Raw genomic sequence first — 27,383 nt, 5'->3', positions numbered from 1 at the left:
AAGACTACATGGCATTAATTTATTTACTCCAATTTGCTGAGTCTAAAATCCAAAGTATACAGCACGACTAGTTTTGAGCAATCTGTCATTTTTCTATTCATTTCTTCTATTTTCCACTTATTGCGATGTGCACAAGGTCTTACTCGCTAGTCATAATTACCAAACTGTTCCTTTGTGTGTGTGTGTGTGTGTGTGTGTGCGCGCGTGCGTATGTGTTGGTTTTTGGAATAAACTAGTAAATGAACAACTTACTTTAGGTTTCCCTTATATTCACTCCTCCACATCCTCACCTTCTTCATTTGAATTTTGTTTACATTTCTTTTACAATAATATGTGCATAGAGCCAAGCATGGTGGTGCATACCTGTAATCTCAGCTACCTGGGAGGCTGAGGCAGGAGGATCCCTTGAGCCCAGAGTTCAAGGCTGCAGTGAGCTATGATTGCGACACTGCACTCCAGCCTGGACAGCAGAGCAAGACCCTATCTAAAAAAAGAAAGCAAAAATACACATATACGTATATGTATATCTACTCAGTTATTTCACAGCATTGCTCTGAAAAGCTATATAAATCCCATTTTGAGCCAGTTTTTGATGTCATTTACAGTAAATGCTGAAAATATTTATCAATTCAATGCATCTCTAATCTCAACTTCTAAGACACATAGTACGTCAGGATTATGCATAGTCTTCTTGTTTTTACATAGCTTCTGGCATTTTTTAATACCATCAAATCTTACATATTCTTAATCTTTGTTTGGCCCTAAGGAAGATTAAGTTGACTTCCTAACATAGAAGGCAAATCCTAAGGCAAATTATTTTTGACATAATAGACTAAAAAAAGGAATCATTATGCAAAAACTGTCTCATCCAGCTGGACCTTACAAAGCTTGGTTTTTCTGTATTTGTTTTCTTTGTCAGCAATTATGCTAATTTCACTTTCATCTTTTATGGGCAATTTCAGAGGGTTTATCCAAAGCCGACACAATAGGTAGCCGCTTTCCTTAGGGACTCTTGCAGACAATGAATAATATTTGTGAACTTTGGGCAACATTTTTAGAGTATCTACAATGCAGCGTGCATTATGCCAGCAGTCTCTAACAAGATGTGTGCCTGCCCTCAGGGATCCTACAGAAAGTGAAACCATCCCAGCGCTTCCAAATGGCACTAGATCGTTTATTGGAGACAGGTAAGGAGACGACATGAGTCACCCATGTCCTAGTTTATGCATTCATTAATTATTCATTTAACAAAGCATATTAGAAAAACCATTTAAAGTCATAACCCCGAACTTCTTACTTGGGTTCTAGTTGATATCATCTTAATAATTATAACTCACAGATATTGAGTGCTTACTATTGCCAGATCTTGTGCTAAGGACTTTATGTTTCATATTTCATTTAATCCTCTTAACAACTTTGTGAAATCAGTGTATTTTTTATTACCACTTTACCGAGAGAAACTGAGGCTCATTAAAGATACTTAAGGTCACACGGGCAATTAGCGGTGGAGCTGTAGTTCTATGTCCAGGTAGCCCTGCTCCAGAGCCCAGCCAGAGTGGTGCTCCGTGCCACTATGCCACTCTGAGTTAGTACTTTGCGTCTTCAATGGTATGAGTAGGGAAACCAGAAAAAGTCATGAGTCAGTGTGAAATTGCTCAAGGAAGTCTAACTCTGATTCCTTTTTGATTCATTTTATTCACTCATTAACCCATGTATTTGGTGTCGATTGAAACCCCTCTCTGTGCTAGGAATTTCGCTAAGCCTCTGGAATACGAAGGCAGATAAGATGCAAACTTTGCATCCACGGAATTACTTGCTTGGATTCAGTTATTTGTTTTCTGTCTCCCTTTGTGAATTTCCCTTTTCAATGCTTTTGTGCAGCGAGACCAGGAAAGGTGTTTGTTGCCCATCCTTGGTAACAGGAAGTCTTTCAGGTCTGACTTTAATTGTGTATTCAAATGTCAAGGTACCAATATAGAAAACATAAATGGGTTATTCTGACAAGGAAAATATTACTCACTAAGTAATTCTTTTAAAAAGAGAATATGCTAACATCTAGACTTCAGAGGGCATAGCATCTGATAAACAGGAAACCCAAGAAGTTGCTAATTCCATTAAAGAGCTGAAACTGCTTAGAAGGTAAACATGATTTTCACCCAGGAGGAGCACAGCACTCAAGGCCATTTCTATGGTGAAAGGGTGAGACAATTTGTCCCTAACACCAGCCTTGAGTTACTTCTGTAGCCTCCAGAAGCAGGAACTGAATTTCAGTCCCCCACGGGCCCTGCCTTTTTGCCAAAGTCACTCTTTCTCAGTTTTTGTTGAAAGGAGTAGAAAAGCTGCACATTTGATGGGAGTAGAAAATTCAATAGTAACTAAAAGCCATAATGAAACCTATTATTCAAATTTAAGGCATCCTGTTATTTTATTGACAACTTGATTTGAAAATCCAAGTTTTAATGCCATACACGTGAATAAAGCCAAATGAAAGCTGTATTGAGAGGTGTGAAATAATGTTGCCATGATATCCTCCAACAAACAGATGCCTCCTCGTGTGGGAGATTTTGCAGATGGCAAACCTCAGACTCCCCAGGGCCGGTGATCTGCCCTGAAGTCAGGGAGGTAAACGCTGCCACTTTGCTGGGCTCGGTTCATTTGTGTTTAACACATTTTTTAAACATCGCTTTCATTGTTGCCAAATGCATGATGTTAGGAATTCCCCATTTCTGGGTGTGGTACCTACCCATCCCCTCTTGGGGTTCTGACTCATTGCAGGCAGGAGTAATAGTGAGATAGGAAAGGAAAAGGGGAACAATAAGCAGAGGCTCTGTTAGCACTGTTACAGATAGAAGGGAGTGGGTTTTGGTTTAGAACAGCTGTTATTGTTCATTCTCAACTTTTTCCAGTAGTAGCTATAAATAGTCATAACATGCGAACTCAGGTCCCTTGAGGGGAAGAGTAATGATTGTTTTGCATCATCATCTGTATCTCTTGGGCTTAATATCCTAATGGAAACAGTTTCTTTATGGAGAGGATTTCTATTTTCAGCTCTTCGAAATGGTAAATGCAAAGTAAGGGGTCACATACTTATTTCCCAAATTCTTTAGCTCAGGAATAGTCAGTTTAATAAACCCAAGAGAGTCAATGTATTTTTGCTCAGCTGTTCAGAAAAAGGCAGAGGCTGCAAATCTGAAACCACTCAGTAGAATGTGATGGGCCTCTTTGACTTCAAGAGTGTAAAGGAATGTGCTTGAGCTGAGGCAGTGAGAGTCTGCTCCCCTGAGCTTGGGTTGCTGCTTGGAAAGGTTTTCATAGAACCATCCAGAGCCTCTCAGGCTAGATTTCCAGTTTACACTACTGTTGTTAAAAAGTCAAAAAAAATTTTAGGGGTTTAAATTGATTTCTAGAACTTTGTTATTATTCCTTATTTCTTTAAAATACATTGCTTGTCTAAAGGGAAAATTCACATTGCAGAAGATAGGTCCCATATAAATGCACAAGAACTCACTAACCTTCATGCGAATATGATGAAACAAACTTCCTCAGTCCACAGGCCACTCTCTTCAGTAAAACATCCTGCATATACCACTGTTTTATTTACAGCAGCAATGACATCAATAACAACAAACCCTACTCACCAGAGGTTTGGTAGTTATAGTTGTACAATTTTGACAAAATACAAGAAAATTCATCAGCTTTAAAAATAAATATCCTTTATACATTAGAAACCTATCCAAGAAATAGGGTATTAATGTTAATGAGGTAAGAAAATAGCAAGCAGATTCTCTTGGAGATTATGCCATGCTAGGGTTATGTATAGCTCAGCTATTCTTTGTAAACCTTGCTCAGTTACTCGGGCTTAATCACCATTATCTTCTCCAAATAACTTTCATGAACTCCATGGGGGAAAGTTCTGATCTATCTCTTAATGTTGTAGTATCAACCTATGTGCTCATTGTAGTGTCTCTCTTGAGTCTTGTGATTTACGATCTCTTCATCAAATTATTCTTCTCCTAAGCCCCATCCCACACTAAATGCATCCTATTACAGGAATATCAAGGGGCCAGGGGAAGACAAGGGAGTTTAGAGCTTACATGGGAATATGCTTCTTCACTGACATTTCCCTATCTGCATAATTTACCTGGAACACTTTAATCACCCAAGTTCTGAACCCAAGTGTGTTTATCTGCCCTCCATTCATAGCAGGTGCTCTTGTGTGCCTATATGTTAAGCAACTCTTTTTTTAAACTTATATTTTTTATTGATACATAATATTTGTACATATTTATGAGGTACATGTGATATTTTGTCATTTTAATGATATGACTTCTTCCTATCCAAAAGCATGGGAAATCTTTGCATTTGTTTGTGTCCTCTTCAATTTCTTTCATCAGTGTTTTGTAGGTTTCCTTGTAGAGGTCTTTCATATCCTTGGTTAAATTTATTTCTAGGTATTTTATTCTTTTTTTGTAGCTATTGTAAATGGGATTGCCTTCTTGACTTCTTCTTCAGCTAGTTCACTATTGGTGTGTAGAAATGCTATTGATTTTTGTATGTTGATTTTGTATCTTGCAACTTTACTGAATTTATTTATCATGTCTAAGAGTTTTTTTTGGTACATTCTTTAGGATTTTCTAGATATGAGATCATGTCATCTGCAAAGAGGGACAATTTGACTTCCTCTTTTCCAGTTTAGATGCCTTTTGTTTTTTTTCTCTTGACTAATTGCTCCAGCTAGGACTTCCAGTATTATGTTAAATAGGAGAGCTGAAAGTGAACATCCTGTCTTCTAATAGTAGGTGAGTGAGTGCTGGGGAGAGAACAAGAATCTAAAGGAGCTGGGAGCAAAGGGGAGTTGGGAAATTTCCAAATAAAGAGATCATGTCATTAATAATTTTGCCTAAGTTTGCTCCTATAGCGATATATATATATATATATTACCAAATATTGGCAAAAGTCTGCTAAAGCTGAGAACTTAAAAGAAACAAAAACCCAGTGAACCCTAATATTTTCAAAAATATTCCCTTACAAAATAGATTCAAAGATGCTCCTTCCTATGATGATGTCTGGCCCCTAATCGATCTTCCCACAGTCTGTCCTTTCTTCTTCTGCTTCCCATTCCCTGCCCTAGCATTTTCTCTGGAATTAAGTACTCCACCCAACGGAACTTTGAGAACTTGACTCCAGAACTCTTCAGTGCAGGTCTATAGTTTGAACAGCCAAGACTACAAAGATTAAGACACAATCTTCCTGCAAAGAGGCTGTAACACGGGCAGAAAGAAAGCATGGCTGGTCACATGAGATGATAACTGATGACATAATTGAGGCAAAGAGGAACACGGGAGACACAGGCAGGACATGCCAATCATGGGAAGAGGGTGAGAAATCCAGACACACTAGGAACACAAGCAAAGCTCCGGAAAAGCTGTTGACTTAGTCCACTCTGCAAGAAACAGACTCTGAGGTGGAGCTTTATGTGTAGGGCAGGGACTGGGGATCAGCACTCTTGGACTCCTCTTGGAGGGAGGAGTTGAACTTTGAAGTAGCTCCAAGAGACCTGTCGGTAGGAGCTGGGGAGCCAGGATGGCCTTTTAGAGTTGTCCTGAACTGCGGCAATGACAGGCTTTTGTACTTTCCACCATCAATCAGTCGTTCAAATGAGCTTCCTCTGGGCTGGTGATGTGACCCTGAACAAGAGGGACTCAGCTGAGAGCCATCAGCTGCTACGAGTCCCAGCAGCTGGGGACATGGGAGCCCCAGTGAAGGGTGGGTCTAGCTATGATCTCACTGCATCCATCACACGTATGAATTATGCCAGCTCCTGATGTCTATGGGTTGGGTTTACGCGGTTGGAGAAAAGGGAAAGGGACATTTCTGCCAGGAGGAGGAGCAAGGTAGGGCTTTTTTAGGTGAGCAGAACATTGTGGCTGTAGCGAAGGTTACGTGTAGACAAGCAGACAGGGTCTGCAATTAGGAGGAAGAAAAGGGGCTTCCTGCAGAGAATCCTGAATGCTAATCATGCCCAGACTCCACCAATATCGTATCATCAGCATATGTTATGATAAACACCTTATGTTATATATAATTTTTCACTGACACAAGTGTGGGGGTGGAGGACATGAGGGCCACCTATAATATGAGCAAATATTAAATATGATTTAGGATCATTTTGTCACACTTGCTCACAAATGTTTTTTATTTCCTAACTGCTCACGGGAGCACTGATATTCTGTAATACATATATTTTTGACTTTCTGGAGTTTGACTAATATTATAAGATGGTAAATCATTTGTCTGCAAATATGGTGAAATACTTCTGCCGAGCAACATTCAGGGTTCTGAAAGCCAAGCCCTCGTAGTAACACACTCTCCCTCCCCAACTGCATCCCACAGAAAGCTGCCTGCCGCTGGGAAGGAAATGCTCCAATCGGCCCATTTGTACCACTTCCTAAAGGAGAACACAGAAGAGGGATGTACCATGTGAGGTTTGGATAATGGACACTTATTTGTAAGGTAACTGTTACCAAAAATGAAGGGACACATTAATTTTTTTTTTTTTTTTTTTTTACAGTCTGGGCATTTTGCACTTTGAAAGGAGACTGGAAAGAGAGGTAGCTACTGAATGGGCTGACGAATGGATGAGGGGACGGAGCCAGGCCTGACGTCCAGGTATCAGATCCATGTATTCTGTGTTGGATGTCTTCCAGGGTAAATAATAGGGAAATAATGTCATTTCTCTTATTTTCAGCCTTTTCATCTCTAGAACGGGGAGATTTATTACCATTTTTTACTGAGCTTATTTTGCAGAGTATTAATTCAGATTAAATTTATATAAAGATGAAAACGAATATAAAAGTAAGAATTCAGTGTCTTGGCAATTCAAAATCAGGTCACTGTTTACAAGGCATTGTCTTGTGCAAAGTATTTTTAGGGGTAGCTAATTAGCAGAGGACCCAGTGGAGTTTTTATGCCCTAGTACGTCTAAGAATCACGTGTGCCTGGGTACTGGGCTCTATCTACCCCTAGGGGTTTCTACTTCAGAAAGTCTGACAGAGCTCAGCAATATGCATTTTAACATGTTAAAATATGCATTTACATGAAGTAGGTGGTCTGTTGTCCACACCAAGCTATCACTACAATTAGATGGATATCTGTCTGAACTGGATCTACACAGGCCTATGAGATCTAGGCAGAAAATATAAGTAACAGAGGCCTAGGCTGGGTGCTGTGGCTCATGCCTATAATCCCAGCACTTTGGGAGGCTGAAGTGGGAGGATTGCTTGAGGCCAGGAGTGTGAGACCAGCCTGGGCAACATAGACACTGTCTCTACAAAAAATAAGAAAAATTAGCCAGGTGTAGAGGCGCATGCCTGCAGGCCCAGCCAGGGAGGCTCAGGCAAGAGTATTGCTGAGTCTGGGAGTTGGAGGCTGCAGTGAGCTATGATTGCACCATTGCAGTCTGGCTTGAGTGACAGAGCGAAACTCTAGCTCTAAAAACAAAACAAGACAAAACAAAGCAAATAAACCCCCTTATACCTGATATAAGTTCGTTAGGGCTTGATGTAGACTTCAGCAAGCTAGAAATCACGTGAAAAGATGTCAACAGTGTCTCAATTTGAACTCCTTGTCATGTGGGACTGTGAGTCCAGCATTGCCAGATGGCCAAATTTTCAACAGATACCAGGAAGATGAACTTCTACATAAAGTCTCCTAATAGTTAAATGTTGACACCTAATTGAGAAAAATTAAAGCCACGATGTGTGGCAGATGAAACGTGTGCTGGATTCAGTCTCTGGGCAGCCAGTTTGATGCATCGGCTCCAACGCAGGAGGGAATCAGAGGTGCCGGGATTGCGCAGGGTGAGTGTCAGTGCTGTTAAGGCAGAGTGGTCTTAGGTAATTCTCTCTAGAGCATTTGTGTTTAAACTCCTTGTTCTGTGAACCACTTTAGGGGCAAAATATAATGAACCCATCTAACATATTGCTGTTTGGGATGCAAAAAATAGAATATCTGGTAGTTAACAAGGGTAAAAAAATCTATTATTTTCAATTACTTCCTTAGATATTTCCTTGGAGGATTTGTTTTCAGGTTTGGATGGCAACCCGTTGCTGACAGTGTCCTTGGGACATGGGAGATGGGTGGATTGGGATGGGCATGAGGAATTAAGCCTCGTGGTGACAATTAGGTGGGAGATGATACCGAAGAAGAGCCTTCCTGGGTTCCTGGAGCAGCAATAATGTCTAAGGCAGATTCAAAATCCAGATGGGAAGTTAGAGAAAAGCAGCTCAGATACTGACACCCTGCAGTTGGGAACCAAGAGAACTGGCCCCAGAATGAAGTTGGGGGTGATGCTTTGAGCCAGAGTTCAGCTCATCCCAGGAAGATCTTTTTAAAATAAAACAGTGGGCTTTGTTTGAGAAAAGAGCAGTTAAATGTGTCTTGAGGGATGAATTCTCACCCCAAATATCCTTTTATCACTTCTGTGTACACAATGCATAGATATTAAATATGTGTTGCAACCCCCATCCTGTGTTCTTACCTTTGCATGCAGATACTACTGGCCAGTGGATTCGCACAGCAGAACAATGAACTCAGCTAAAGTCTCCTTCTTTGAGTCTAGGACTTTGGAATGGCTGCTGAAGGTGAATATAAAATGACACTGTCTAGCCGGCCTTCTGCATCCTGAGGCAGGTCGTTAGTTCAGTTCCACTAGAGCTGATGTTGGCAGACCGGAGGGTGGAATGTGTCAGTGGTCCCCAAACCTGGCCCAGCATCAGTCCCAGCTTTGATCAAAAATACAGGCCAGCCAGGATAAGCTCATCATGCTGGAGTAACAAACAGTTCTGGATCTTGGGGACCTTAACACAACAGAGTGGCTTTTCTCACTCAAGCTGTAGGACCAAGAGGGTTAGCTGGGGAAGGGCATGTGTGCGTCTTGCTCACTGGGGTCCTTTGGGGGCTCAGGCTGATATAGGCTTCATCTTTATGTGCTTCAAAGATAACTACATCAGGGAAGGGGATTGGGCAGAACCACTTACCGACATTGAAGCCTCTGCCTGAAAGTGAACACGTCACTTTTGCTCAAATTTCAATGACGAAGGCAAGTCACCTTGTCACGCCTAACTTCAAAAGAGGCAGGAAAGTGCAATCCTACCACACGTTCGTGGACGGTAGAAGGGGGATATTTGTGAACAGTCTGGTAACTCCCACAACCCTCAAGATTGTGATTCATTATGTTCTCCTCAAATAATTCAAATACTCTCTTAGGTTCAAAACTCCTTGATCTGTCTAGTTCATCTTTGGAGGAACTTCCTGACTTCTTTATAAGGCGTCGTAAGTATTGCGTTTGACAGATGTCCAGTGAACCACTTTTACTCGTAACCTACCCACTCTTCAAGAGGAAACCAAATACAAAGTAACTGTATTTTTTATTTCTATTAACAACAACAAAATACTGTCATAATTTCACATCCCATTGCTTTTAAGAGCACATATATTACAAATAAAGAAACTCCACAAACTTTAAAGATTAGTATTTATCAACACTTTTGTACACATACACAAATATTTTAATATAATGGTATCTGAAATGTTATTCATATAATTTTAGTACTGTCATAAGTATTAACCAAAAAAAGATCTTTTAAATTTGGTAAAAACCATATATTTTACAATCTTTTATTTACATCTGAAATATGCTTAAATGTTACAAAAACATTCCCTTTAACGTTTAAAATACGTGTACTAGGACCAGGGCATCGAACATATTATATCTGACAGCAAACTTAGGGTTTGCTTTGGAGTTACACATTCACTGGAATTTCATGGCAGATATTCAGCTTGGCTTGATCAACACTGCTCAAAGGAAAAAAAAATCATAAAAAATGTGCAAATCCAGAGGCTGGCAAAATTCTCAAGCTAGCGAGGTAAACAAAAATATTAACACCATAAAAAGTTCAAATAAATTAAATCTGTCTTTCTCTTCCCCGAGATTAGCTGCAAATTCAGAAAGTTCTCTTCAAGGAGTGTCTGTTGCCGGAGACATTCTCTCAGACTTCCGCACTGGACGACACCAAGACCGCAGGTAGGACCGGGGTCGCCTTGCTAATTACTCGAGTGCAGATTCGGTCCACTGCGCGCTTTGATGGCTCGTCCCTGCCCGTAATCTTAAGACAGGACAAAATACAACACAACAAAACAAAGTGATAATGGAGAGGTTAACGTTAATATCCCCGAACACAAAATTAAAACCCAGGACAGTGATTTTTATTCCCTGCAGGGTATCAAAGTAGAGCTAAAGAATTTTTTCCCAAGCCCACGTGCTAGTCATTTTGGCAAAATTTAAAGTAGCTGCACAATCCTCTTTCTTAATATCAGATATGAATTTATAAATGTTTCAATGAAACTTGCAAATGCATCTGAGTAATTCCAGGATTTTATTCTATTGTAAAAGTTTATAGTGTATATTGTTCAAATCTATTAAAAAGAGGGAAATATTGGAAATCTCATTTAAGTGTCTGCATAAATGGAAACATAGGAAAGAATGTATCTTGACCTGAATTTACTTTTGAAAATAATGTTAATATGCCTATAAAATGCCCTCTTATCAGATATATTCAAATAATCAGATGTAAACACAATAACCAGAAACCCCAGGCACCTCTCAAACATACCTCTGCACAGAAGCGAAACTAACTAAATTTCCAGTTATGAAGATTTTCCCACAAATTTCACACATTACCACCCTGTGCCATGACCTTGATCTCTGCCCCTCTTCCAAGATAGAATTTATTTCTGTCCTCTGCAGAGCACTGAGCATCTGAGTGTCCTGTACTCCCAATAAAATCTTATGGTGGATGTCACAAAGCTCTGCATAAATAATTTGGCTGATGTGTTCAAGGAGTATCTGAGACTCTAAGAGCAATATGCTTTTGCATCTCACCTGCTTGGCACCATAACAGAATGGGTCTATTCTGTGTTTTATATTTGATACTCACTGCCAAAGTTGGCCTCACTATGCCATCATTTTCGCTGAATGTTGAAACGGACTCCACATGAACAACTCATAATTATGTGTCATTTAAAGACTTAAATGCCTTACTTTGGTCTCAGTCAAGGGAGGCTTTTATGTGCTTTGGCTATTTATAAAACAGTGTGGAATTCTGGCTACAAAAGTAATTATTTCCTTCCTGTCACTGACAGCTCAGACCACTTCATCTCAATATCTCCATTTCACACACTAACATTCACTTTATCTTGTTCCATCTCTTTCCTTACACTGAAGGTTCCTTCATTAACTAGATGGCTACAGAATACTCTTCTAGCTAAGCCTTTTCTGGACACTTTTGGAATGAATCGGTAATTAATTATTTTCTATTTCTATTTTCACATTTCAAGGTCTAGCTATCCATTCTAATTGTTTCTATTTTTAAAAGTTCAATGCTAGAGTCCAGGTATGGTGGCTTACGCCTGTAATCCCAGCACACTGGGAGGTGAGGCGGGAGGATCACTTGTGCCCAGGAGTTCGAGGCTGTAGTGAGCTATAATTGTGCCACTACACTATAGCCTGGGCAACAGAGTGAGACCCTGTCTCTTAAAAAGTTCAATGGCAGAATTTTTATCTTCATTATAACAATATATGTACCTTTTCCCAGAATCTGTGCTTGAGTAGATAGGTATGGGAAGGTAATCTCACATACGAAGACCTACATGACAAATCCCCATCAAAGTTCAGGACCAGGACAAAGCTTATCTTTCCTGCAAACAGATCTATTTCTTTTACTGAATAACAAGACCTGTGCAATCCATCAGTTTCTTTTCTTTGTGCCAGATTCCAGGAAGCATAGAGTCAAATTTTGCTTCTTTGCAAAGGTTTCCTGGAAAAGAAACTATTTTTCCCACCCCTTAATCAACTGATCTTTGTCTTTGTATCAGCACTTTGGGGGATAGTGTATCTTTGTTTTGGAAACAAATGAGCTTAAATACATTTTAGAAGTTGATGGAGTAAGAATTTTCATTCCTTTTTTTTTTTTTTTAGAGATGGGGAGGTGGTCTCACTGTATCACCCAGGCTGATCTCCAACTCTTGGACTTCAGCGATTCTCCTATCTCAGCCTCCCAAATAGCTGGGACTACAGGAGGGAGCCACCACACCCTGCTTGCATCCATTTTTTTTTTTTTTTCCGAGACAGAGTCTTGCTTTGTTGCCCGGGCTAGAGTGAATGCCGTGGCATCAGCTTAGCTCAGGGCAACCTCAAACTCACTCCTGGGCTTAAGCGATCCTACTGCCTCAGCCTCCCGAGTAGCTGGGACTACAGGCATGTGCCACCATGCCCGGCTAATTTTTTCTATATATATTTTAGTTGGCCAGATACTTTCTTTCTATTTTTTTTAGTAGAGATGAGGTCTCGCTCTTGCTCAGTCTGGTCTCGAACTCCTGACCTTGAGCGATGCACCCGCCTCAGCCTCCCAGAGTGCTAGGATTACAGGCGTGAGCCACCGCGCCTGGCCTGCTTGCGTCCATTTTAAAAGCTAAGTTGTTAACTTTAGTTTTAATCACCAGGCTTCCCTCCCCCTACAGACCCACATTGAAATGGAATAAAATAAAAACCTGTAGAACGCTAGCCACTATGGAGGTGACTGGGGAAAATGAACGGCTAGGAAGAGATAGGTAGACAAGAAGGCCACAAAGGATAGAGTAGACATAAGGAAAGAAAAACATACCACTTTTGCTTACAGTACTGAGGGAAATACTAGACACAGAGGAACAGAAGCTGTATAAACACGGACCTCGACAGAGCTGCTGGGAAAAAAGAGAAAAGCATTTTTGCCTGAAGTTCCAAGGTCAATTTCCAGTTGAAGATAGCATTCCTTCACCTCCTTTCTCAACTCTCAGATCCGTGGTGTTCTGTTTCATTCCTACATTTCTAATTTCCCCCTGGTTATCAAGGCATCTTTCTTGAGTACTTAGTTCCCATGACCCCTCAAAAAGCCCAAACCAATCCTACCTTCACTAGGAATCCTATCCAAGGAGATTAATTCTCTCCAACATAAGTCAATCAACTTTTTCTTTATCTAGCTATTATATTATGGAGAGTTTAAAAATCTGGGTAGAAGAATATGGGAAAAAAGAAAAAAAATATGAGAAATGCAATTAGGAAAAAGGCTATACAACACATTTCATATTTTGTGAAGAGTGTTAATAGTGCTAGACCATTTAAGGGAAGGAAGGGGAACAAATATTAAATGAGTGGCTACTATGCATGAAGCACAACCGGGAGACTGTCTCAAGTTCTGCCCCTCAGTTTTTCTGGAAAGAACATATCTAACTCCTAGAGGGGACCATGATGATGAGCTGTCCAGGTAGAGCGTGAGGGCCGATGGATGCCTGAGAAGTAGGCCAGGGAGGCAGGCAGCACTTGGCTTTCAACCAGCTGATTTTTAGCATCTCCAAAAGTCCCGAGATTGTTGAATGCCCACATTTTGTGCACAGCCTTACAAAGCATGCTGGATGCATGCCAGAAATCACGGATGACTTGCTTGTGGAGTGGGAGGTTGAGTTTAACGCAATCCTGCACCTCTGCAGGAGGCCCGGCCTCTGTAGAGGCCGTCTTGGCCATCAAAGGGCCATGCATAACTGGTCCTTGGTTTATTCCGGAGTGTGGTGCGGGACCCTGAGTGGCAGTACCGTGGAATTCCACATCGCAGCCTGGGGGTTGAGAGGCCCTCAAGCAGGGATGACAGAGTGTGGCAGCAAACCCTAGTAGGAATGACACCCCGTGTTCCTCAGTGTCCAGTCCGACCCACAGATTCCAGAAAAGCAACAGTTCCTAGGGCTTGGATAAACACCTCTGAAAACTGTGGAAGTTATCTGGGTTCTCATATTCCTTTTTACCCAACCTGATCTCTGCTTTACGGCCAGCGGTGTTGTGCGTGCAGGAGAAAATGACCCAGCAACACGGTGCTGACGTAAGGTGCAGTGACTTTAGCAGAAAGAAAAGAGACTCTTTCCAGTCCCTCGGGTGCTGGGGGTAAAATGGACACTTTCTATCTGCTGAGAGCGCGTGTCCCGGGGAAAGCTCACCTGCTCGTTCATGATTGCGGAGAGCTCGCTGAGCATGTCCTTATAATGGGACCGCAGTTCCTCCTGGTACTCCAGCTGGTCCTCCTTGATGAGGCGCTCGTTCACGTCAAGGGCCTGCCCACATGCGTCTGCAAATTGCCTTCAGCAACAGATTAAATGAATTTAAAAAACACCCATAGGAAGTGGCACTGAGTTCAGTGACTTGAGTTCAAAGTCGAGCTACGGTTGGGCTCTGCCACCTTGAAGAGTATTCCTGGGGGATTCAGGACTTCCTGTTCTGAAGGGGAACATTCCAACCAAGGGAAGCTTACCTGAAGATCTCTTTCAGAAGCTTTACTTGGTTGTCAGGATATTTCTTTGCATTGGTTTCTTCAAGAAAAGCTCGTGCATAGGCCATGGGCCCGGCGTTAACCTGTTGGAGAGAAGGGAATTGGTGGAGGATGACCCCCCACCCCATGCAGCCTTCTCTGTGGCTGGAAGGAGTAGCAACTGTCGCACCAATCCTGCGGTACCCAGTTCCCTCGCGCCGCCTTGCAGTCCGCTCACTGGTACACCTGCTCTACTGCTCTCTTCCAACTAGTCCCACAGACTTCGTCATCTGAGCCCTCCCTGTCACTGCCGTCCTTCCCAAACCTCAGCCACTTGGCACCCTTTCACATGTTTGCCGTATCTGCGTACTAGAATTCTGCATCTGAAAACTAGACTCTCTTCTATTAATGCCAATACATTTATTTAAATTTAAAATTTATGAAATCAAATGTTTGATTTTTTTTAACATTCAAATAAACACATAACTATTATGAAAAGACATTCTACAGTGGTAGGGGGTGTGGCCACCTCCCCGGAATCACTGCTTTACTGTGTTTCACTTGACAGTCTGGCTTAGATTCCAGTCCAAGGAGGCATTTATCAGGTTTGCTGAATGAATGCACAATGCCAGGTTCTATTCATGCTCACAATCATGGAGGAGTCCATATTCCTTAGTGCATGAGACCTTTAAATGTGGCTGTTGGCCTTGGCAAGGAAGAAGATAAAAGAAGAAGGCAGCTAATACTACTGCATCTGAGCCGACTTGGGCGCCTATGATCACCAGGAATGGCCAGTGTGGCAGATGCGGTAAATGGGACTGGATGGATCATCCTTTGTGTCTCCGGATGCAATCTCCACTCAGCCAGGTGCCTACGGGAGCCATCCTGTATGGACAAGGCCAGTGGCTCCTCTGCCTTTTGGCCTCCTCATCCGGTGGGGGACACAGACAAGAACATCAGGGAAGAGGGGAGTGCAGTAGTGTCAGGATCGGCATCACTCATTTCTTCTTTCGCCTCAGTTTCTAATACACCTGGCAGGATGCTGTTATTGGCCTGTCTTTATTTAACATTTTAATACTTTGTTCCTTATGGATACTTGGCATTAACTTTGATTTTTAAAAATATCACATTAAACTATTATTTCCTCTTGATTACTGAATGGCTTCAGGCCCCCTGAAATTTCATGCCCAAGGTGAGTGCCTTACTCACTTCACCTGTCGGGCCCTGGTGTGAGCCCCAGGGCTTCCTCCTTGCAGAAGGCTCCTTCCTCTAGCAGAGGCCACGCCTGCCCGCCTGTCTGTCATCAGCTGGACCTCTCAGTCCCCAGTCTGCTTCCACTAACTCTCCTCTCCTGGCACCTTCAGGTCTAGGATGGTAACACCCTTGCTGGCTTTCCTAAATGCTGCTCACACTTTGAAAATGTTCATTTATTTTATTTTCCTCAACCACTCACTGTGAGCATGCCATCTCTCCCTGTCACAACCCTGATAGACAGATAAACACTCATGTCCCTTTTATGAACTAGTAAACATTTTTTTGGATTTGTTTTGGAACAATTTTATAAGGCTCTTAATGACAGATATGTACAAGAGTGCCATGTTTTTTCATTAGTTCATTCATTCTCTAGGATACAGACATAGAACATAGTTATCCACAGAAGATGGGATGGCAGGGTTGAGGAAGAAAACATTTTATTTCAGCTAAACTTAAGAAAGGCGTATCTACAGGTATTGGACACCATCAATGTGCATTTACAACTAAACACAATTTTAAAGACCCAGATAAAGGTGTTGGATGGAATCACAAATAGAAAAACATTTCTTGTATTCTTTGTAGGAAAGTTCCCACATCGTTTTATACCTGGTTTCTCTGGCCATGTGCGTCTCAGGCCTGGCAATGTTTACTCACCTTCACGCTGACACTTCCTTGGAGTTTGAGCTGCAGTCGGATCATGTCCACTTCTTCCATTGTGCAAAGCTGATTAAGCTCAGAAACCTTCTTGGACATCTCGTCAATCGCCACTTCAATAGGGTTCAGTTCTGTGCTCGACTGGCTTACGACTTGGATCCTCTTCTTCACGTAGGGGAACAAGTGACTCGCTGCACAAAAGCCACACAAATGAGTTTCAGGGTTGAGGGTTAGTGAAGGGTCAGGGGGTCCCCTGCAGGTCCAGAGGATCTTATATCATTTCAGAGCACAGAGCACATTCCGTTGTGCATGTTTTCTGTGTGTGTGAGTTATTTTTTCTGCTAGGTGCCATCCTCTCTCAGACCTCTTAGCTCTTGTCCCAGCAACTGTGGCCTGGCGTGCCCTTCTCAGCTTCACTGCCAACGAGTCCTCATTCTCAGGGCTGATTCAGATCTTTAGAGTCTCTAAACACGGAAAAGATGATAGCTTCCCCTGCAACTTGTAAATCAAATATAAACTGCACTATACCACAATACTAAATGCTTAAATATATACTGAATAGTATATATTATTATAGCTTTGTTCTAGACTTTTTTTATGACAGAAGTTCTGGATAAGTTTCTTATGGTCTCGATGTCAGTACTATTTCTAGATCTATACATAATCCAGGGCTGCCCATGTCACCAAACAGGTTACATATCATTTCCTCCAGAAAGCTGTGTTCACCTTGCCTCTCATCAGCCTCAGGAGCCCCTCCTGTGTGTTCCCATTTCATTTCTGATGCTGAAATTCTTGCTTTACTTGACTCTTTCTCCTAACAGACTGTGAGTAACTTGAGGGCGAGAATCATGTTTTATTTATTTGCATCGCCAGTACCTAGAACAGTGCCTGACACCCAGCAGGCACTCATTAAGTGTTTGTGGAATAAATGAAAGGATGGCTGGCTCATAGAATAGAGCTAGATAGTGCCGGCAGGAACGTTGGAGATCAACGTCTGCATTCATTTTACAGATGAAGCATCTGAATCCCAGAGTGGTTTAGAATCTTGCCTTGAAGTACACAATTACGAGAACTGCTAGCCCTGGAGAAATGAAGGTATACCAGGGAGAGAGAGGATGGGAAAGTTTAGAGTCCCTCGTGCCTTTCTCAAGACACTGACCCATGACCCTTATGACATACAGCCTAAAGGGAACAGGTGTGATATAGTAACTCTACTGACAATTTCTGCTCCGGATGACTTCTCAAGGAAGTCAACTTCTTGTTTTTTAGAGACAAGTTCTTGCTCCGTTGCCCTGGCTGGAGTGCAGTGAGTGGTGTGATCATAGCTCACTGAAACCTCAAACCTCTGGGCTCCAGCAATCCTCCTGCCTCAGCGTTCCAAGTAGGTGGGACTACAGGCATGGGCCACCACACTCGGCTAATTTTTCTATTTTTGGTAAAGACAGGGTCTCACTATGTTGCCCAGGCTGGTCTCCATCTCCTGGCCTCAAATGATCCTCCTGCCTCAGCCTCCCAAAATTATAGGTTTATAGGCGTGAACCACCGCGCCCCAGCCGAGGGTCTCCCTTTCAACACAGAATAAAGAGGCGGACATCTGCTCTTCCTGGCAAGCATTCCCAAGTCGGCATTTGCAGGACTTAGATACCCCTTGGCTCCCACCGATCCAGCCTAACACGGGGCCTGCCCTGGTGCAGACGCGCCCCCTGCCGGCACCTACTCGTCAGGACCGTGCGCCGCTTGCACTGCTCGGCCACTCCGCCGTGCTTCTTGCCCGACAGCGTGAAGGGCGTCTCGAAGACAAAGCGGTTGATGTTGTGGTGCATTTCGAAGTCTGTCTTCCGGTCCTCGATTTCCTTTTCCTCAAAGAATGGCGTGACGTAGGTCACCTGGATGTAGGCGTACTTGGGGTCCAACTCCTTGGGGTTCACCTGTGTTAACACATTATGGGCAAAGCCATGAGGGTCTCCCGAAAGAAAAGCGGGAAGCTCTGTATTCCCTCCACTCGCATCCTGGGGAGGCTGTCCCCTCCCCTGGGAGACAAAGGGGCAATCATGTCAGAGCTGGTGGGACCACAGGAGGAGTGGGCTGCGGTCAGGCAGCCAGATCGTGGTAGGGAGGGATTGGGGTCAGCTACCCACGCGGCTGAGGCTCTCTGTGGCATGTGCCCAACTGTGGCACATTATTTAATCCTTTATTTTCTGTAATGAATGTCCAGTCGCCTTTGTCTGGAATGGAAGCTTTCTGAGAGTGCAGATACTGATATATCTCTTTGTCCCTCTATGCTTTAGATATGATCTTAGACCGGGCGTTGGCTTTGGGCTTGTCATGTGGAGGGAGGTTCCTTGCCTATTTAGCAGGTTAGCTGATTAGCCTATTAAATGATTCCAAATTTTTGCATTTTCAATGTTTCAGATTCATCTTACTTGCAACAAATATCCTATGCAATTTCTTTACTAACTCTGCTTTGGTGAATAGGCTCGACAAGAGCAAGGCAAAGGGGGCGGGGCCCAAGAAATTCTGGGGCATTGCACTTGCCCTCATCTGAGGTTAGAAGACGTGATTCTCAGCCTCCTTTTGAATGCTAACTTGAAGAATTTTAAACTAATTTTTCCCATCTGTCTACCCATCCACTGCCTATGCAATCCCAGAGAGTTGAGGAACCTGATGAACTTAATTGTAATACTACTAATAATTATACTATAAGGTGGGTATGATTGTAACCATTTTACAGATTAAAAATGGAGATTCTGAGTAGCCAGCTAATTTCTCCAAGATCACCAGTGAGAAGTGGCGGGGCAGTGGAACGAAGACTCAAGTTGTTCTGACACCAAATTTCACCTTTTTCTCTTCCCACTAGGAACTCTGTCTATGCTTTCTGCTTAGGAGTGACACTACCATGGCAGTTCCAGCTGCCTGCCTTTCTGGGGAAGGTGACTGTACCTTTCAAGCTAAGCACAAGAATGATGAACACATGTGCAGAAACTTCTGCCCAGACCCAGTGATCTCATGCCCAGACTCTTCCAAATGCTAACTTGTAAAAGGGCAGAAAAAGGAAGACCTTTTCTATGGCCCAGGAGAACCCTATACCATTGGGCACAAACCACCTTTTCTAGCTCCACCTTCTGCTACACTCTCCTATCCAACCTTTGTTTCAAAGAACTGCCGATCTCAAAACACATCTCTCCTTTTCATTCTTCCCTGTCATTGCATGTGCTGGGTTCTCAGAATGCCCTTTCCTTCCCAAAACCACCTTCTTACCCTGCAATTCCCAGCTCAAACATCACCTCCTTTATGTAATGTTGCCCAACCAAGAATGAGCTGTTCTGACAGTCTCCTACCCTGAGCTTTCCCTACAACTTGGAGCATGACTCTCTGGTCGTATTTCATTGCATTCATTTAATTGTCACTCAGTCCTTCTCTTCTCAGCCCCATGTGAAATGTGAGCTCTGGAGAAAGACTCCATGTGCCCCAGCTCTCAGTTCTGGGCTTGGCATGCGGCAGGAGCTTAATAGAGGTTGGCTAATGAAGATGCTGAGTAATCTAATGAGAGGATGCAACTATACTTTATGCAGCCAAGAGGAGAGTAATTGAATATTTATAGTTTAATATAACTTTCACAATTTAATATAATGTAGCTTTCAAAATTATTACTGCCTAGGAAGACCTTTTTGACTGAATATTTTCAACTTGCTTTTTTTTCTAATTCCATCATTGGGCTCAATCACTTTAATGCTTTGATTGATATTAAAATGCAAATGACCTATAGGAGAAGTAGAGAATTTAGTAAGATGTTTCTACAATGACCTAAAAGTTACTAAAACAAACAAAAAACCCCCAACCAACCAACCATCTAATAAACAAACAAGCAAAACACTCAAAATGGCTTTGGTAGTTTACTTTGCATAGTTAGGCAGAAAGTTAAAGCTTAATGTAGTTAAAGAATAAAAAAATTATGTTAAATGCTTAGCACTTGCATGAATATTGATTTTCCTCTACCTTGTTGGAATCCTGAATTATCTTCACATTGTCTGCTCCAAATTTATCTGCATAGAGTTTGAGCAGTCTTTGGGAAATCTCCGAGAGACCTGTCAGCTTAGGCTCTTTGTAAATATACTCTTTACCTTCTTCTTCTTCAAAAAAACCCTATGGAACATAATGAACCACCAATTTTATTAGAGAACTCCAATTACAAGTCATAAGTAAAACAAAGAAATTTACTTAAAAAATATATCCAGTCTTTTGGTTGTCATCCAAGCCATTGAATAGCACCTGAGCAAATTCAAAATCAGAGAAGACGAAGTGAAGAAAACAAAATGTCACGTTATAATCAGATATCAATGCAAATATTTCCCAGCCAGGCCAAAGAACCTCATGAAATACCTTACAAATATTTTCTCTATATGTAGAAATCAATGGTAATATCTGCTTGCATCTATTTTGGGGGATGAATGCCCTCTTGTGGTAGCCTGGGGTAGAACACAAAGTCTGGAATAATTTTGGACATTATTCAAAGAGCAGTCATAGTATCATTTTTAATAAGGTCTTCCAGAAGTCTTTGAAACTAACACAGAAAACACTGTAAGGCATGTAAAGGTATCTGAATGGGATATATGCATCCCACATCATCTTAGACAGAGAACCACACCACTTTGTATCGCTGTCATAACAGAAATTACATGTGGTATGCTCCCAAGTGCTGCTATTAAAAGAATAACTTTACATCAATATGACTTCAGGGACGTGATGCAGTCTAGCTATATGTAACTTAATCATTCAGCTTACTGTACTAACAGACGTTTGACATTCTTGAAAAGCTAGACCTCATACGATTAAAAATAGCAACCATGTCATCATTTTCTTTCCATAAGGGCAAGGAGGTTTTAACCTCTATTAATATATTTGCCTGGTTTGAGAACAGGGGAAACGGAACATTCCATTATCCGAAGATAACCAAGTGAGGCAATCTTTATAATTCCTTCTCTCTGAAGAGACACAGAAGCATTTTTTTCCTGTGGAAAATACATGTGGTCTCAGAATACTAGATTAAGTTGGGAGTTAAGAGTCCAAGTGTATCTGGTTTCTTCTGCCTGCAGAGTTGACCTGCAAAGAAAGAGCTTTTGAGGTCTGGGTGAAGATACTAGAGGTTAAAGGAAACCGAGCCATACTTTTTTAAAAGTAATTTTTGATTATTAGAAAATATTCATTATATGTAAAAAAGTAGAGAAAATGTTCCAGTGCTGTATTTTCCATGGCTGATGTGAGACAATCTAAGAATAATTGTCAAAGTCACACCTGTATGATGCTTTATACTAACAAAGCATTTTCATACATGTAAATTTGCTCATTTTTTAGCAGGACACTTTGCATAAGTGGGTGTTAGCTGTGTATTCGTCCATTTCCCAGCACAGTTCTTGCCAATCAGGTAATTGCCTGTTTCCTTGCATATCTTCCTATTGACTTTGGGCTAAGGAGGAAACGTGTCTCGTTCTTTACTGCATGCCCCACGTTTGGCACAATGCCTAGTCTTTAGGGGGAGGTCACTTTATATTTGTTAAATGAATACACAGATGAATGAAAGAGTTCTTAGTGCTCATACATCTGAAAAAGGTATATTTGCATCAGATATAACTGGAAAAGACTCCATTGCTTTTAATAAAGATGTTTTCGTGGAACAATTTCTTTGAGAAACGTTCAAGACCAAACACAACTAATTGCGAGTACCTTGACTCCAAACTGCTAAAAAGTGCCGTGTGATGTTGAAAGCGTGAAAAGCAGCTCCCTATCATCCATCCAGCCTTTGTAGAGCAGTGGTGGGGTCTGACCCCATCCCCACATGACTCCCAGCCTGCTCTGTAGTTCTCTGAGGCTGTCTTTGTGGAGTTTTGTCTGATTCAAGGTCAGAAGTTAGTGGCTAAAACTGACAGACTGACACATCAGAGAAATAAGACATTTGAAGCCATCAAGCAGAATCCCCCGGGGGCCAACACTAAAGCAACATTTACAACTTCAATTTCAATGAGAAAAACGTCTATAAGTTGCAGGAAAAAATTTTTTTTTTTTTTTTAACCACAGTGTGAAAACTAGTATGAAGAGACATTTTCACTGTAAATTTTTCCTTTGACAGATTTCCAAATCCAGAGTTAGTAGAAAATGAGTGGTGGGAAGGAAGTTTTCATGGCATTATTGTCCTTTGTGTCCTTAGTCATAGCTGGTGACCTTCTTTCATCCCTACTCCTTGGACAGTAAGACGGGAAAAGGACTGGCTCAGGATTCTACTGGGAGGCCCTGCGGACGGTGCTGGGTTAACAGACGGCCTTTGGTGAGTGTTAGCTATCAGGATGGTGGTGGTGGTGGCGGCAACAATGAAGAGACAACTCTGTGCCCATAAAGCACTATGAGTTCTGGCTTGTATCGGGGCGGGGGGAATAGCTTAACTCATTCTGAGTCCTTAAAGACACATACCTTCCACTTCTCTCACATGAGAACTACAACTTTTCTTATTATAAAAGGTCTACTGATGCTCATTTCAATATTTTGGTTAGTGATTGATAAGAAAGACATACTGATTAGAACTTTTTAAAGAAGAGCTTTGAAATGTAAACCTTTTGAGACTATGTTATGAAATGAGTAAGAAGGAGCAGGAACAGCAGAATAAAGAATTTAATCTGCTTTCTGCTGGGGTTTCTGCAAAGAGCTTTTGGAGCCAGACAGATGGCAGCTCTGAAAATATTTGGGATGGATGCTTACCTTTTACCCAGGGAAACCATGAAAGCAAAGCCCACTGAGCTACAGCACACTATCTGAAGGAAGGCTTCAGTTTCAGCTCTGTCTATAGAATAAATGATTTATAAACAAGGGCATGGGGTGATGAAATCAAGGTCAATCTCTCTTTTGCTTTAGCCTCCAGGTTATGAATTGACTGCATTTCAAGGCAATGGGAAATGTGATCTCTGCATTTCCCTTGCTACTTTGATTTTTTAAAAATGTCATTTTATAAAGCAATAAGCACCTTCATCTGCTGTGGTTAGGAAACAGCACATTTCAGTTAAACAAGGACTTTCAGTCAGTAGAATTAACATGTATTAAACTTCAAAGCAATCAATTATGATAAAAAAGTACTTCAATAAACTAACAACTAAAATCATTGACTCCTCCTTCTTAGAAGTTTTTGCAGGTACTTCAGAATCTTGCAATGTCCCTGGATGATCACTGGGATGTCAAATATAAGTGCCCTTGGTATATATTCTATTGCTTAAAAGTTCTTAAAGAAAAGAATGCATTCAAAGAAGAATTTAGTGTATAAAAGACGGATCAGAAAATGTTAACAATAGGCTAAGAGCTAAGAGAAAAGAAGCTACAAGAATTCAGAGAAATGGTTCCACATAAATATGAGCTCAATTATGGTGTTTAACTATATAGTATATATATGTAGTCTAGTTCAGTGACTTTCACATAGGTGGGGAGCTGGAAGGGTGTATCTCATTCCAAAGCAGAGATACAGTGTTTTTTTAAACTACATGTACACCTTCTCTCCTTCCCCAATTTCTTTTTTATTAAGACTCTGAGATGCAAGTACACCCATGTAGGCATGACGGAGAATCACAGAATCTATATTCTTTGGTGAATAGAATAAAATTCTCCCAGGTCTTTCATTTAATTAATTCCAGGGGCATCTGTTCTTTTAAGTTATGCAATGGACATTCAGTTGTTTGCTTTCATGCTAAATAGCAGGGCCTAAGGATTTCATTGATCACAGTTGATGTTTGATCACTACTGCTGTTTCATTACTCTGGAAATCAATACTTCAGGGACACTTTGGGTGATACTTTATATAGGCTGCTATGTGTAAAATTTCCATAGCCAATGATGCCAGGTGTTGCATTAGAAAATGCATGCTGTACAAGACTTACATTTTTAAAAATTCTTCCTATGAGAACCGTTTTCAGTTTGTTTTCTAGTGTCTGGCTCAGTGCAGACATAATATTAAATACCCTAGCCAATACTATAAAATGACAGTGCTAGTGCACATGGGACACTGAAATATGTACCCAAAGATCTTTGTGGAGGTAGAGAGTCGGTTGCATATTGTATTTCCATAACCTTTTTAACATGATTGCAAGACATGTCAATTTGGATATTAAAAGGTGAGTCTTACAGGGACATAAAGCACCATCATGAATAAGAAGTTATTTTTGACTGTGGGGATTATGCTAATGAAGTAGTCAAGTCAATCTTAGATCTCTGGAACTTTGATTCTGCACACGTTCAGGGGAATGTTCCAGTCTATGTGGTATTTATTTGTCATCAAGTGTGAAGTGATGTGTGCTGTCTGCTCCTGTTTAATACCATAGTTCACACTCTCCATCTGGTATCTTGGGACAGGCATTTGAATATCATCTGAACAATGGTGACTGAGGCTCTAATTTCCTGCTTATCAGGATGACTTCCGTCAGTTCTCGTATTCACAGGCAGCTGGGGTTTGAGCTTATGGAGTGCCATGCTTAGGCAGGTTCTCAGTCTGCAGATTTAACAAAACACTTTGCCTTTGGAATTTTTTATAAAAGACAATTGAGAGTACTGCAGCATTAAAAAAAAAACAAAAAAACAAAAAAAAAAACGTCAGTAGCACAATCAGCACACTTTACTGAGGAGTCTGAAAAAAGAACAAAGTTAGGTCATTTGAAAGTAACCCTCCCCAATCCTTCCCCGTTGCCCACCTCAGTCTATTTAGTACAGGGGTTTTCAAGTATTCTTTTAGTAGGTGAGTTAAGGACCCATGGCTTGAAATTTATAAACGAAGGTAGAAAATACTGGCACAGTATGGATATGGGAAGGGATTTACAGAATTACAAAAAAGTATATACTCGTCAGACAAATAGGGCTGAATGTGGACAGATAATGTGTGGATATTAAAATAATTTCTCTATTTCTCTTTCCAGCTTAATTGACAAGAATTATGTTAAGCCATATAAAGTTGCCATTTTTTTGTAGGTTAAAACTGGTTGAACATAGGTAATTTCATGTGGCTCAAAATAATGCAAAGAAAATTCTTCTTTGTCACTGAGCTCCAGGTAATGGCAGGTTATTTCTGAGTTGGCTTGTTCTCCAGATTTCTTATTTTGCTTCTTTCTACATCTCTGGAGACTTAATCTGAACTACTGCATAAAGATTGATTCCCCGATCATCTTTTGTGTTGGGAATAAATGCCATCACCTCTGTAGATGCTCAGAGCACCCCACCATAGGACCTCACCTCTCTAAAATACTCCTTTGGAAAAGGGCAGAGTTCTTTTAGTACCCTGAGAAGGTGCCCATCTATAGCTTCCACTCCAACTTGTAAAATTCTGGCCACTCGGATCTTTTTAAGAAGCTGCAACTCAGAGTGGCCTGAAATGAGCAGACAGTCTGCAATACTAGGTCTACTCTACATATATTTAAAATACTTGGTACCCATATTTGTGTCTGTGTGTGTGTGTGTGTGTGTGTGTGTCTGTATGTGTAAGGCTTTCAGGCTATATCTGCCTTTGTGCATAAAGGTAACATGTATGAAAAATAAAGGATACATTTTTGTAATTCACACACTTGGCAAACACAGAATTTAGTTCAAGAACTGTAGGATGATTCCAAAATGAATGGAAGCAGAATTATCTTACCCTTTGTACCAAATGTTGATTTGCACAAAAAAGTTAAGGTTCAGTAAAACCATACAGAGGGAAGTGTGAGGATTATTAGAGCATGCAGATCGGGGGGTGGTGTGGAGAAAGAGAGGGAGAGACAGAGAGAGAGAGAGAGAACTTACCACAGCCTGGAACAATCAAGACCAAAAGAAGAAAAGAGTAAATATCTGTATTAAAAGCTAGTTGGAAAGTGGAATGATTAATTTCTATCTGCTTAATAGCCCATCTCTCAGATATTGGTTAGAGAAACCATCTTGTAGGCAATCTGGTTTTCATGACCAGTGTATTTATGGTAGTTTATTACTTTTTTGTTGGAAAGAACACCCGGAGAGCTGTAGAGTCATGTCTTGGTTTTCCAAAAGCATATCTTATGGGCTATTCCTGTGCTGTTCTGTTAGCCTGTGCCCATCCTCTGTGAAATTGTTTTCTCCTTTCAATTCCTCAACTCCCACATCCCCTTGTTGATGGAGTTTACTGCCATCTTTCTTGCTAATGTTTCACCAAAGTCACAACTTGTATTTTTTTTCATGGCTTCCAAGATACCATTTCTTCTTCCTTCTCCTCCCTCCTGAAGATTCCCACAATTCTCTCTCCCCCAAGGTACACTACAGATAGTTCAGATTCTTTTCCATCGACCCCAAATGTCTAAATCTAGCTTTTTTCTGTAGGCTATGTAGATCTCTGTTCCTCACAACACTAGATTTCTCTGCCTCCACCGTCCTGATGTTGCTGTGCAGTGAGAAAAATCCGGGTTGGATTAATTTGTTTTTGATAAGTGGCTACTTGATGATACTTTCCTTTTCAGGTGGAGAGTATCTCTTGAGTCAGAAATTAGTTTTTAAGCTGCCTTTGATGATTAGAAGAAAATATGTTTCTCAAAAGACTTCAACATGAGATGATTTAGAATGACCACGCTGGATTGACTCCTTCAGCTGTAGCCTTAAAGAAAACAAGGAGCTGAGGAGAACAAGCAGCTAAGTGCTAGAGTGCTTTACATGAGACGGGGGAAAGGAAGTGAGAAGTCTGAGCGCCACTGTAACCACAAAAAAAAGCATGGGATGTTTATCCACAAGAAAAACAATCTGAAATGCATCTGCTGATACAATAGTGTCATAAGCCTTCTGGAAAAGAAACAAGATGGTGCCAGGGTTTAGCCCACGGAAAGAGCTGCTCAGAGACATTTATAATTAATACATAATATGTTCACTTTTGGACCAGTGCTGTGGCTAGCTAGTATTTCCAATCATGTTCGTTACTTATGCAGTCAACTGAGAAAGATAACTTTAAAATTATATTGACCTGCCATACAGGAAACAAAATAACTATAGAGTATTCTGCCTACAAACTGTGGTAGAAAAAAATGGCATGATTGCAAAGTCAGAGGTTTGATACGGTGGGGCCCCTAGGAA

At 41.3% G+C, this 27,383-nt stretch overlaps 1 protein-coding gene across 6 annotated transcripts in view; it reads right to left on the bottom strand.

Annotated features, from left to right (window-relative positions):
• Window positions 1-9,411: 9,411 nt before the first annotated feature.
• Window positions 9,412-27,383, bottom strand: part of DOCK10 (dedicator of cytokinesis 10) — a 251,705-nt gene continuing 233,733 nt past the window's right edge. For 3 of the 6 annotated variants that reach the window (XM_069466706.1, XM_069466686.1, XM_069466715.1), the window contains exons 51-56: window positions 20,295-20,441; window positions 18,016-18,226; window positions 16,299-16,489; window positions 14,394-14,494; window positions 14,083-14,221; window positions 9,412-10,166 (exon numbers count right to left, since the gene is read on the bottom strand). In XM_069466706.1, coding sequence (XP_069322807.1) covers window positions 10,050-10,166; window positions 14,083-14,221; window positions 14,394-14,494; window positions 16,299-16,489; window positions 18,016-18,226; window positions 20,295-20,441 — 906 coding nt within the window. In that variant the 3' untranslated portion in view covers window positions 9,412-10,049. The remainder of the gene's footprint in view (window positions 10,167-14,082; window positions 14,222-14,393; window positions 14,495-16,298; window positions 16,490-18,015; window positions 18,227-20,294; window positions 20,442-27,383) is intronic. The other 3 variants (XM_069466724.1, XM_069466695.1, XM_069466733.1) reach the window with 1 other exon arrangement.

Source organism: Eulemur rufifrons, chromosome 1, assembly GCF_041146395.1.
Source record: "Eulemur rufifrons isolate Redbay chromosome 1, OSU_ERuf_1, whole genome shotgun sequence".
Taxonomy (NCBI): domain Eukaryota; kingdom Metazoa; phylum Chordata; class Mammalia; order Primates; family Lemuridae; genus Eulemur; species Eulemur rufifrons.
Note: the sequence above shows the minus strand (reverse complement) of the source record. Positions and strands in the feature narration are given on the sequence as shown.